At 42.5% G+C, this 14,039-nt stretch overlaps 1 protein-coding gene across 4 annotated transcripts in view; it reads left to right on the top strand.

Moving 5' to 3' along the window:
• Positions 1 to 14,039, top strand: part of LOC306975770 (interferon-inducible GTPase 5-like) — a 132,496-nt gene that overhangs the window by 75,617 nt on the left and 42,840 nt on the right. For 2 of the 4 annotated variants that reach the window (XM_079573510.1, XM_079573511.1), the window contains exons 2-5: positions 7,538 to 8,089; positions 8,162 to 8,269; positions 8,972 to 9,523; positions 9,589 to 10,199. In XM_079573510.1, the coding sequence (XP_079429636.1) occupies positions 7,546 to 8,089; positions 8,162 to 8,269; positions 8,972 to 9,523; positions 9,589 to 9,977 (1,593 nt within the window). In that variant the 5' untranslated portion in view covers positions 7,538 to 7,545 and the 3' untranslated portion in view covers positions 9,978 to 10,199. Of the gene's footprint in view, positions 1 to 7,537; positions 8,090 to 8,161; positions 8,270 to 8,971; positions 9,524 to 9,588; positions 10,200 to 14,039 lie in introns of those variants that run through there. The other 2 variants (XM_079573513.1, XM_079573512.1) reach the window with 2 other exon arrangements.

Below are 14,039 nucleotides of genomic sequence, written 5' to 3'. Positions count from 1 at the left end.
TTAGTTTAGTTACTTTGTAATAATATTGGCAAGATCCTCGAGTTAGGGGGCACTCGGAACATAAATGAACGACTCAAAGGGTGCAAACGAGGTTGGGAACCACTGAAGTAGCCGACACATGCTCCTGCAATGTTAGATGTTTCCTACAGATTTTAGTTTTTGCCAGTGTGTCACAAACACAGTGCATATTCCCAAGAAATGCACCAGATTTCCCTTCTTGTAGACCAAATGTGAACATGGCCTAAAACTTCCTGTGAAACCATATTCTCTGATTGGGTAAACGTCTTTTCACAAGAAAAATACAGCAAAATACAGACACTGCCCTCCATCTTTATTCCATAATTGTAAACACACTGCCCCCTACAGACGAGGACTGATATTGCGCTCTCTTTGAGTTTGCGTGACAAGATTCAAACTCAAACCAGATCAAGAGCATTAAAATCAGTGGTGCACGGCCATGAAAACATTTCGTACATGCTATGATTAAATCTTTGTCTTGAAGCTGCAGAAGAGAATGTGGATTTACAGGTCTAGATAATCAGCCAAAAAATCCACCAGCTCTGCCTTGGTTCAAAAATGTTGAAGACAATTTAACACCTTTCTTTCTCATAACTCCATGTGTATGTGGTGAGTAAAACATGCCACAAAGTGAGAGTTTATTGTTGTTATGAAAGCAGATGGGGCCAACTAATGACCATTTGCTATAACAACATGGTCTTGTAACACATTTTTATATTCTATTTGGTGCAGCACGAGCCACGTTATTTTCATACTGGTTTAGACTAAATGATTCCCTGTAAATCAAAATTTGTGAGTTGTTCTAAGAATTTAATGTCTGTTCTGTGTCAGCAAGTCAAATGTATTCCTGTTTATTGCCATTTTAATGCCTCAATACTATATTTTTAATGTCACATATGCAAAAAAAATAATAGCGCGTATAACCTCATAGAAATATGATGAAACTGTGTTTCAAAGCGTCTTTTCTATGAATGGGGCTGAATACGTAATCATCTATCTCTAATTATTATGTCTATGCCGAGAACGAAGGTCTGCTCTGAAGCTGACTCGGTAAAGTCTTTATTTAACCAGGATAAAACTCATTGAGATTAAAAATCTCTTTTCAAGAGTGTCCTGATTCGGGCATTTAACCGTTCTCTGTCTGATGTGAACTTTGAATTGGAACAGTACTCAGGCCGGCTCCCATGACGTTTCACAAGCACAGACAAGGACGCATATTGAGAAACAGCCTTTGTCTCCAGGGGAAGTGTCTCAGGAGCCGTTTGCTCACGTGGGAACATTTTATTTGAGTTAGATGACTGTGCATAACATAGAAGTTTGGAGGGTGTGGTGTAGTGAAACAACTAAAAACAACAGCAATAAAAGCAGCAACAAAATGCAATGTTATGGTTTCCCCCCAAAAACTAAGAAGAAGAATATTTTTGAACAAGATAAAGCGTCTATATCAGGAAAATTGTTCTCAGTTTGTTTCCTTCCAGTTAGCTTTTGCTTTGCAGATTTGGGAAAATGCCTCAGACAGTGATCATTGTTAAATTCATAAAACTGTGGCAAGAGTGAATCTATTGCAATCTGCCACCGGGAGCCCCGTAACGCATTGTGCGGAGGTATCCGGACACGGCTTATGCTGCAGCCGCGCTATGGGGCGACTCGTTACATTCTCCTTCAACCCAAAGTCCCACATCAGCATTTCAGCTAAAACGCTAACGTTAACTTACTAATATAGAGCTGTGGGAGACGGTCACGCAGGAGAGTCAGAGGTTCGAAGTATTGCTGCATTTGGAGACACTTTTTCCTGCATGTTCCACAAACAGGAAAACTGTCTCTATCAACTGTCCTTCGGCTTTCTTAAAATACCCAAAACATGCCCAGACTTCAGGCTCGGTCTCTGAGGCTGAAAGATCCTGCGCGCTGTCGTGTCGGACATGATTCCAGCTTTGAGAACATTTTGTTTTGGTTGTAGCTACAGAGGCGCCTGCGGCAACTTCAGCAGATGAGACGGTGGCTCATAAGGCTCATTTTGCCTAAACAGCGGGCACGGTAATCCACCGACTCCGAGATAATGTATTATTTAAAAAACAAGACGGTAATTATTACCATTAACGTTTTTACCGGGGTTTACCTCTACACTGGTAGCCGTGACATCCCTAGTCGGATCGAAAAGAAAACTTCTGTAAGCTCTGGGCACTATATAAGAGCTGTAGGAAGGCTTTGGATCAATCATGAACTCTGGGAGAGACAAGGAGAAGAATATTTGACTGACCAGGATTCTGACCAAATAAAACTCAGCTCTGATTCAAGGAAGGAATCATCTGAAGACGACTCTGAAGACGACTCTGAAGACGACTCTGACTCTGAATTGAGGAAGAACTGAGATGCACATCTAACAAAGGGAGCATGTGGACTGGCTCCAGTATGTACCCGCCCCCACAGGGCTGTGTCCTGGATCTACTGCCTGTGCTGTCACGTGAGTTAGACCCTTTGTCCAGCATCAGGATGTTTCTAACTGATGATGTAATGGAGCATTTATTGGCAATGACAAACTTGTAAGGAAGACGTGAAATTAAAAACTGGTGAGACACGGACACACAGGAACCTTTGGCTTACATGAGGCCTCTTGTTCTGTAGTTCAGGTTTTCCACTTAAAATCAATAAGTAACCCTTTTATGTATCATTCTAGCCAGTGAAATATCACAAGGAGGGATTTTCTGAACTATTACATCTGGATGAGCACCCTTCGGGATTACAATATCCAGGTTTTAAGTCACTATTACAGTGAGAGTAATACTGTGTATTTAGGTTTATAGCTGAAACCAAAGGAAACTACTTTTCACAAAATAAAAAAGGCAGAGGCGATTTCTGCTTCTGAACTCTCCGGATGGACTCCACCTAAATTAGTTTCCTCTTTTCTCTGGAGCAGATTTTTCCTTTAGTGATGACACTGCTGAATGATTTCCTCTTTTCAGATCAGGAGTTGTAGGTTTTGGTAGCCTGGCAAAAGCCAGACTGACTTTATTTATGTATTCATAAATACATATAAAGACAGTGGAATTATGGTAATAGGACGCAATTTCCAAATCTAACTGGAGGCGGGGCTAACGATCACGGTTTGAACGAGAGCGAACCAATCAAACACAAAGGGACTGACACTTTGCGCTCACGTCCTCCGCCATGATTGTTTGTCGTCCACACGTGTAGTCGAGTAAATGTTCTGGCGAATGTCCTCAAAGCAGCTTCTTGCTGTGACTTTAACGGCAAGTCCAGCTAATTTAAAACAGAAGAAAGGCACTGGTAAAAGATCGCTGTGTCGCGGCCGCCGCCATCTTCACTCTTTTGGTTGCGGGAGGAGCGCAGGTGTTTATGGGAAATCCTGGCGTGGAAGATGACGCACTGTTAACTCCCGCGCTATGATTGACTCTGCCTGGTTTTGCCAGAGTCAGCGAGATTCAAATCACACAATTCCAGACTGTATCCCCATGTATCTCTGAACATGGAGGATCAATCTGGCTCGTGCCGGGCTAAGGTTTTGGACCAGCCCAAATTCACTCGCCAGCACCACAAATTGATAAAGATACAGAGGCGGTAAGGTCATATATACAGTATATAACCTGCACTACGCGTAAACACATAAAGTGCTGTACATTCAGCCCTTTCACCCTGAATGACCAGTGTTGATCGGTTTTAGGCCATAACTAATGCTCTGAGCCTGGTTTCTGTTTCCGTGAAATGCAACAGATTTCCCTATTTCTCCTGCTTTCTGGGGGGTGAATGTGGTGCTTAAAGCTTGTTAGTTACATCAGTTACTACATCAGTTTCCTGCAAGAGGTGTGGCTAAATGAAGAAAACATGTGAATGTTATTTTGTAAGTACATCATTCCAACCAGACGGTGCAGAAGTTTAGCAACTCTTCAGATCAAACTGAACTGTGACCGGTAGGTAACACTTAGAACCTATTATTTATTTTGTCATGTTTTTATTAGAATAAATAGACTCATGGGCTGTTTAATGAAACTGTTTTACTGTAAACTCGACTTCTTTGTCTGGTTTGTTTGTTGATAAACCAGACTCACTCAACTTAGTCTGAACTCTTTATTTACACTTTTACCACAAACACATTTATTACTGACACTTAAGTTTTATTATAAGATCATTGTAGCTTGTTCTGCTGTAAATGTGGAGTAAAGTCGATTTATTGATGGGCAATAATTTCATATTTAGTGGATATGTTTGTATGTATGTATTTTATAAATGGTCTATTGTTACTTTGTTCTTCATGTTATCAGACTTATACATCTAACACTTTAATGGAGCACTTTAGAGTCTCTGTGCTTTGTGATGTTAAACACCTGTGCACGGTGAGCTTTGAGTGTTTTGTTGTAAAGTTTATCCGATCACTTGTTCCGTTCCTCAAACACAGATGAAGGCAGTGCATTTCTGCTAAAGTCTGTGGATGTGCCTTCATTGTGTCTTAAAGGGGATGTTGGTGAAGGAGGGCGTGTCCTCTCCTTGTCTTAGGCTGTATCCGAATGTCCACCCTAGTCCCTAACCCCTACATAGGCCCGCACTATATAGAAGAAGAAGAAGAAGATCTTTATTTATATAGCGCCTTTCACAGACATGTAGTCACAAAGCGCTTTACATGAGACAATTGTACATTCACTCCATACTCGGTGGTGGAAAGCTACGTTTGTAGCTTCAGTTTCCCCTGGGGGAGACTGTCAGAAGCGCTTTCGCGACTACATACGTCTGCGCCAACGGACCCTCTGACCACCACCATACATTCATTCACACACACATCATTCATCCTGGCCTATTGTGCATGTTTTTATTGGTAGGGGAAACCTACGCAGACACGGGGAGAACATGCAAACTCCACACAGAAAGGCCCCGTCCCTGGTGGGAATCGAACCCGGACCTTCTAGCTGTGAAGCGAGAGCACTAACCGCTGCGCTACCGTGCCGCCAATATAGTCGACTATATAGTCACTTATTCTGTTGGCGATTCTGACACAAGCCACTACTTTCTCCGAGCTGCATGACGTCACGCGTGTGACGTGGCTGCAGATATGTTTTTTTTTTTTTATCTGAATTTATTTATTGTTACAAATGTTTATTTTATGAAACAGAACGACTGTTTTGGCACTTTTACAGGTGCTACTATCATCACAAAAAAAGGAAAAAAATAATATATCACCCCAGCTTTAGCTCAAAAGACGTGCTGAAAGTAGGTCACAGGCCGGTGTCCGAAGCGACAGCAGATTGAGTGACTACATCTGCTAAAAGTTCGCTAAACTCCGGGAATAAAGTATTTCGGCGATAAAGACCAACCAAACTCATGAGACAGTGGAATATTTATGGATTAATACGAGTCAGATACGCTTTTACTTCACATGGATTTTACATGAATGACTTGGATTATTCGAGAGGAAGCTATCGGTCATTTAACAGCTCAAGCTAAAGGTTAGCAGCTAACGTTAGCATCTTTTCACCGTAACCGTTTATATTTAGGTCGTTTATTCGTGAGAAATACAAACACACGACTGAAACAGCTGATTTACTTCAGTCGTGTTGTTTAGTTCAAAGACCTGTCTCTGTCAAGCTCTTCTCTGACTCTCGCAATGCATTGTGGTCTATATTGAACCGTTAAGTGACCATCGATGCTCACTACTTTTCCAGATGCATTGTGGGAAATTTAGAGTGCACTACTTTTTTCTCTCTGGACATTCGGACACCCCTACAAAATGGCGTGAGCACTATATAGTCACTATATAGGGAATAGTGTGGACATTCGGACACAGCCCTACTATTTTGTCTGGACTCCTGTGTTTACACTCAGAGAGAAGTCCAGTTGAAGTCACTGTATTGAAACAGTTTTACGAAACAGCCTTCAGGACGTGTTCAGGAAGGAGAGGTCTTCTGTGCAACTAAGCATTTATTTATTTATACTTTGCCTAAAGACGGCTAGAGTTCAGTAAAAAAGATTGTGTATTTGTTGAGAAATCAGGAGAACAAAGAAAATAGAAAAAAGTAGGGATGGGAATAAGAACATTCATTTTTGAAGACAACAGCAGACATTGAATCACAAAAATTGTTGATTTGATCAAACAGGGTGGGGGTACAGGGTGTTGTGTGGCGTTTATCGTGGCTCTTTTAAAGGCTTTAAGGGGGATGAGTGAGAAATGCAACACATGTAACAAACGCGAGATTCTTATCAGGGGATAAAAAAAATATCGCCGTTAATCTATTCTCAAAGCTGGGTTGGGAGCCTGGTCTATACTCTGCAAGCTATGATGACTTTCACCGTGATATTTTATGGTCAGCACACATTACACGACTTTTATGCCCAATTTCAGACTCACAGGAGAAACGTGAGTGAATATAGAAGCAGCGGCCAATGACAGAGTGAAAACAGACAGAAAAACACCGCAGCCCCTCCGTGTTCATTTCTCTTTCAAAACAGCGACATAAACAACTCATTTCATGGCCACAGCCCCACACGAAACAGCCCCGCACGAAACAGCCCCGCACGAAACAGCCCCGCACGAAACAGCCCCGCACGAAACAGCGTAACTTTATCACCAAAAGTTCACCAGAGCCTTTTCCAGCTACATTTCAACCGCAGCACTTACTGAGTTTGGAGACGGACTTTCCAGCTACTTTTCTCCGTTAGCTTCTCTTTTTCCGCTCCCCACCGTCTCCTCCGCCTCATGTCCGTCTCCTTTTCTTATTAAATCCAAAGAAATACGTCCGGCATCTTCGTGTTGTCGACGTTTATCTCCATTTTGACAGAACTATCGCCATGTTGAAGCTCGTAGTAGCAGCAGCTGCAGCAGCATGAGCTGCGTTGTTGTGACAGTGATCACGTGACACTGTTGACCAATCAGGAGACGCGCACATGTTTCCCACGCTCACAAACAGAGGCCTATATATTCTGATCTGGTAAAATGGCCCACATTGCCCGTAAATAAATACTTGGGGACTCCTGCCACATCTGTCCCATGTTCTTTAGCAGGTCATAGTGTGCAGAAGAGGAGATCTAGTTTGTCACCAGAAAGTGTGAACAAGCTGGTCAGCCTGAGTGACCGGTGGAAGAAGGAGAAATAGAGCTTGGACTGATTGACACAAAGCTACTGACTGTAAACAGTTTATCAGGACCTCTAATGTCCTTCTTCAAGGAACATGTTGCAAAAAGAAAATAACTGAGCTTATTTCATTGAACACTTTTAAGTCCAGGCTGTTTTTCATAATGTGTATAACGTGTATGTAACTCTAATTCTGTATCGTTTGCTGCCTCTTGTCCAGGACTCCCTTGAGAAAGAGGTTGTTAATCTCGATTGCACTTTCCTGGTTAAAAATAAATAAATAAATATCAAAAATAAATAAATAAATAAAGCCAGTCCCTTTAACATTCAACATTTTTTTTCTCCATAGATGAAGCAGAGGAGAGTTGTATGGGGGACATTAAGCCTGTTAAATGGTTAAGTATTATGGTGTCTCAATTTTATTTTATTTCTCTCTCGCAGGGATCATCATGGCGGAACAATGTAAAGAAGACATTCAGACTGCACTGGAGAAACAGGACCAGACACAAGCTGTAGAAAATAACGTGCACGAGTCTAAGGAAATGGTAAATATTTATACTGTGGAAGTTGCGATCGTAGGAGAGTCTGGCTCTGGTAAATCCACTCTGGTCAACGCTCTGATGGGAATCAGACCCAAAGATGGAGCTGCACCAACTGGAGTGAAGGAGACAACTATGGAGCCAACAGAATACATCCATCCAGAGATGCCCAACATTAGAATCTGGGATCTGCCGGGGATTGACACCGTGAAGTTTAAGCCTGATACATACATGAAGAAGATGAAGTTTGAGAAGTACGACTTCTTCATCATTGTTTCCAGTGACATCTTCAAAGAAAATAATGTAAAACTGGCAAAAGGAATTCAGAAGGTGAAGAAAAAGTTCTACTTTGTTCGATCCAAGATCGACCACAATGTACAAGTCAAGAGAGAGGAAAATCCAAATGTTAAAGACGAGGACGTCCTTGACCTCATCAGGAACAGCAGCATCGACGGTAACAATGTGTTGATCAGTTTTGACTCAACCTGCTCAATTTCTTGTGACTAAAAAGATTTTCCTAATGCAGAACTCCAGAAGCTGGGCTTTGACTCTCCAAAGGTTTTCTTGGTGTCTGGTCTCAGACTCCATCTGTATGAATTTAACCATTTGTGGAAAACTCTGAAGGAGGAACTTGGTAAATGACAAAATACTATTGGTCATATGTGTAATTTGATTTCTGTGTAGGCTCTCAGTCGACTAGGCGCACACGCACACACACACGCACTCGCACACGCACACGCACTCGCACACGCACACACGCACGCACACGCACGCACACACACACACACACACGCACGCACGCACGCACGCACGCACGCACGCACGCACGCACACACACACACACACACACACACACACACACACACACACGCACGCACATACACACACACACACACACACGATGTTGTGTTTCTCCAGAAAATGTTCTAATCTATTGTTGAAAAAGATGATTCATCTCATTGGGCTGATCCTCCAATAAAAATGAGCCCATGAATAAATAAATAAAGTCAGGGTTCTGCCAAAGTGGAGTGTGATCTGATGGAGCTACGTAAATGTTAGTAACTTTGTGAAATCCCCACCAGGCTGTCAGAGTCAGAGATATTGTCAGGGATTTAAAGAGGGGGTTATTTTGACTGATTGACTTAAGAAAGTCTGAGATTGGAAAACAGAAAGCTTGCACAATGTCTAACCATATAATTGTATAATTTTTAAGGGTGAATCCATTTGAGAATGAATGAAGGAATCAAATCAATCAAACTTTATTTATAAAGCACTTTTCACACAGACACACTGTCAATTCTGTAAACAACTACTGATGATTTCTTTTTTTCCACAGAGACCATCATGTCCGATAAGTGCAAAGTAGAAATACAAACAGCACTTCAGAACAACGACCTTATATTGGCGGCTAAAATTTCACAGAATTATTTGAACAAGTTGAAAAAGGTTCATCTGAACATTGGGATCACAGGAGAGTCTGGCTCTGGTAAATCCACTCTGGTCAACGCTCTGAGAGGAATCAAAAACAAAACACCAGGAGCAGCTCCAACTGGTGCCGTGGAGACAACCATGGTGCCAACAGAGTATCTTCATCCAAAGAACAAGAAGATCAGAATCTGGGATCTGCCGGGGATCGGCACCACCAAATTTACAGCTGAAAAATACCTGGAGCATGTGGGGTTTGTGAAGTACGACTTCTTCATCATTGTTTCCAGTGATCGCTTCAGAGAAAATGATGCAAAACTGGCAAAAGAAATTCAGAAGATGAAGAAAAAGTTCTACTTTGTTCGATCCAAGATTGATCACAACATACTAGATGAGAAAGAGTGTGACCCAAACTTTAATGAGGAGAATCTCATTAAACTGATCAGAGACAAGTGCACTAAAGGTAAATGTGGTTTATTCACTTTTTCTCTGCTGTTTTTGTACTAACTGACCTTTATTCTAATGCAGAACTCCAAAAGCTGGACATTGAGTCTCCAAAGGTTTTCTTGGTATCTGGTGTCAGACTCCATCTGTATGAGTTTGAGGATTTGTGGATAAAATTACAGGAGGAACTTCCCAAACTCAAGAGGGATGCTCTGCTCCTGGCTCTGCCCAACATCAGCACAGACATCATCAAACAGAAGACAAATATTTTAGTGAACAAAATAGCATGGTACTCTGTAGCTTCAGTATTGGGTGAACTTATGGTTATCCCTGGTCTCTCAGAGCGTATTAATCTGAGCATAATAAAAGCATTTACAAAACACTGTGTGAATTCTCTGGGCCTAACACCAGAGTCACTGCAGAAGCTGTCTGGTGTTAGTGGTGTGTCTTTAGATGATCTCGGGGGGAATTAAAATGCCCTCTTGCAGGAGTTGAAATTACCAAAGATCATGTGATGAAATTTTTGACAGAGTCTTCTTTTGGCATTATTGCAGTGAAAACAAAGGAAATAGTCATACTTGGAACCTTTGTTGAAATCCCTCCAATTGCTTTTCCAACCAACGAAATCCTCACATACATTCTGATTTCACTGGCAGCGGACGCTCAACAGGTTTTCAAAAAAGCCATTGGGTTGAACACATAAATATTTCATATGTCTTAGATGTCACATGTGATTTATTTGCAATATCACAGATCATACTGAGCTACTTCTGTGGCTATGTGTACAAATATGTGGGGAAAATCCATTTTCTTTTAACTAATGGGTATTTCCTGATCTTTACTCCTCTCATTATATCCACTGACTAATTTAAGTGTGTAATCTACAAACAAATGCCTGTCTGTATGAACTAAAATAAACCTGCTTCATCAAACGAGGGAGTGTGTGTTTATTCACAGAACAGACTAGTTACTGCAGTCGTCTTTAAGAAGTTATTTTGACAGAATTCATATTTGAAATCAGACCAGATCAACATCATTAGAACAGAATTAAAACTATTCCACTTTATCAGAACAAATTGATGAACAGCTGACATGTTCTCATTATGTCCTTCTCTCTGAGCGAGTTCAGTAATGTGGAATAATGTTAAAGAACCAAACAGTGCAGAGTTCTTCATTTATCAAGGCTCCAAAAGGGAAAATATAGAGGATTTTAGGTTGTTTTAGTGAGATGTTGAAAGCTAATGGGACAAACTGTGACTGCAGGACAGCTTCATCCACCAGGCTGTCAGGAAGCTGAACTCTCCCCTTCCCTCCCTCTGCCAACAGTATTGCGCTGTCTTTTTGCATCAATGGATTGAGAGAAACAAAATATCAATTCTCTGCTTTTACATGTGGTAGAATTGGCAAGAAAGAAAGAAGCAAAGAAAGAAACATGACAAAGTAAACCATCTTTTAAATAGAAAGATTTGTCCTGTTCTCGCCCTGACCGCCTCATAGACTTTCTCTATACTATATCTCCCTGCTGATATAGTTATTATGAAAACAAAGTCTCATCTTCTGGTGAAAACGATGGGTCTGAATCACAACATCGTTTTCCATGAAGCTCCTCTGTGTTTTCACATTTTAATCATCTTTCCATTGTTTTAAACTTCTTGTTTCCTTTTCCTCTCTGTCAGTGTCAGTGTGGCGCCCTCTGCTGGAGATCTTCAGATACAACAACAGACCTGGAGGGATTATCCAGCACATTATTGGAGTTAAATGATACAAATCAGCTCTTTACCCCCGTCTTAACCAAGTGCATTTTCTCCAGTTCAGATTTACGCACTTTTGTCGCTCTTTTGTTGTGTTTTCTTCCTCGTTTTCATTCCATTTTTGTTGCTCTTTTGACACTTTTCTCAAGAAGCTTTTAGATTTGGGTAAAGCCAAACTGCAGTACATGTGCTCTGTTCTGGTGTGTGTTGAGAGGTTAAGTTTGTCGCAGTAGTTTTTAAATCCTGAGTAAAACATAATATTTAGTTGATGTTTATCTGCAGCGGCCCCTGCGCTCGGCCCCAGGAGACCCCTCTGATCCAGGGCTAATGGGACATCTGTTAACATATTTTCTCTAGTTTGGCTTTACCCAAATCTAAAAGCTTCTCAACATGAGCTCACAGCCTATCTTGCAGTTTTACTTAGAGTTTTTGATTTTAATTGCAGTGATTATCTATTCATAAAACGTTTGCAAAAAGATATGAGAAAAATCGCTCGAGTATTTACTAATTTGTCATGAAACTACACTGAGCACCTTACTTCATGTATTAGCCAAATTACTACCAGTAAGTCAACAACAGTCTCTAGCAAACTTTTCAAACCAGCCGAGCTTCGTAGAACTTTTAGCGGAGTTAGAGCTCACTCCGCTCGGCTGCAGCTCACAGCGCGGCCGCTGACTTCGCCAAAGAGAACAGACTTTTACTTGGGATTCTACCGGTCAGCAGACCATCAGGCTTACTTTACAAGAGGCCTAAAATCGCCTTTAAAGTGAATTTTGGTCACAAGGAATGATAAAAAGTCAACATTAAAGTTACTACATTCATTTAGCCGCTGCAAAGCCTGCTGGGATACGCCGGTGTCTGAGAACCAATGGGCGAGGAGCGAGCTTCTCTATGGTCCTCAGGGCGGAGAGCTGACATGGCTGTAATAGCACCCTCTGGTGGCCAAGGGACACCGCGCTCCAAGAGACACATGGGCCGTTTCTCAATTCTCAGACTGCAGACTCCGTACTTGTGAACTCCGGGTACGGACTTGCGGGTGGAGACCATGGATCTATCATAAACGTGCAGACTCGGAGAAAGGACTTGAGGAGTTCACGAGTGTTGACTCGGCTTTTTCGGCGTTTGGAACGAGTGAACTCGATGACATCACAGGAAGTAGCTCCTGAACACAGGGCTGTGAGCTTTTATAACATTAAATCACCTCATATGAAATTAAAAGGGTGACACTGCAGTCGAAGTGGAAATATGTTTTTAAAGACATAAATTATACATGTTTGCAATAAACAAAAATAAATGTTTACATTTTATACAATTTCACATTATTTTTTACAATTATAGCCTATAAATGAGGCGTTATGTGGAAAGTCATTAAAAAATCTGTTGTGCAAACTGAAACAATAATAATAAAAAACAAATATGAACTTGTTTGGGGTTTGCAAATTATTCTGAAAAAACGAACAAACAATTTAGACTTTAAAATGTGTAACTGTTTTTGAAGTTCCCATATAAAGATCTGTCTGCAGCGCCCACTTAATAAAACAATGTAAAAGTAAAATGCATTTGTCCTCAATGACCTTTTCATGACGTTAAGACTTTAAATGAAACTGTTGTTGATGTTGTGAGGAAATGAAAGCATGTTCAAAGTTGTTTCCACACTTCTGCTCAGAAAACCATCTTGAGCAGGAGATACGTCTCTGAGGATGAAAGACTCTTAAACCGGGAACATCTCCGCCTTTATTTACAGCTGTGGTTCAGCTGGAGCGGCTCGGTGCGCGCGGAGGAGGGGCCGCTGCAGGCGGGGGCTCGCACTGAGCCACGTGCTCAAAACCAAACGGATTGTGGGAAATATAGCTGGCGGAGAACGCACAAGTCTCCTCTGATGCATCCTCGGTAAAATGGGCGGAGCAAGTTCTCATCCGGGGATTTACAGCGAACTTGCTGAGAAGCGAACATTTAATTGGAACAGGACCAGGGCCGTGATGACGTTTCACGAGTCCACGAGCACAGAAGTCCACACAAGTTCACAGATTGAGAAACGGCCATGGTAAACAGGATTCTAGTGGGACTTCAGAACAAAGCCTGGCTCCGAGATGCCCAAACTTCCCGGTCCGCACACACCTCCTCCAGCTGTTCTGGGGGGACCCCGAGGTGACACCAGGCCAGCTCGGAGACATAATCCCACCAGCGTGTCCTGGGTCTTCCACGAGGCCTTGTCCCACTAGGACATGCCTGGAACACCTCCCGCGGGAGGCGACCAGGAGGCATCCGGAACAGATGCCCGAGCCACCTCAGCTGGCTCCTTTCGACGTGAAGGAGCAGCGACTCTACTCCGAGCTCCTCCCGGGTAACTGAGCTCCTCACCCGATCTCGGAGGGTGCGCCCAGACACCCTGCGAAGGAAACTCATTTCGGCCGCTTGTATTCGCGATCTTGTCCTTTCGGTCATGACCCAAATCTCATGACCATAGGTGAGGGTGGGAACGTAGATCGATCGGTAAATCGAGAGCTTTGCCCCGACTCAGCTCCCTCTTCACCACGACAGACCGATACAGCGACCGCATCACTGCTGACGCCGCACCGATCCGTCTGTCCATCTCACGCTCCATCCGTCCCTCACTCGTGAACAAGACCCCGAGATACTTGAACTCCTCCACTTGAGGCAAGGACTCCCCACCGACCCGAAGAGGGGAAACCACCTTTTTCCGGTGGAGAACCATGGCCTCAGATTTGGAGGTGCTGATCCCCATCCCGGCCGCTACACACTCGGCTGCAAACCGCCCCAGAG

This window comes from Gobius niger (assembly GCF_951799975.1).
Source record: "Gobius niger genome assembly, chromosome: 16".
Lineage (NCBI taxonomy): Eukaryota > Metazoa > Chordata > Actinopteri > Gobiiformes > Gobiidae > Gobius > Gobius niger.
The sequence above is the reverse complement of the archived record's forward strand: the minus strand, read 5'-3'. Positions and strand labels throughout refer to the sequence as shown.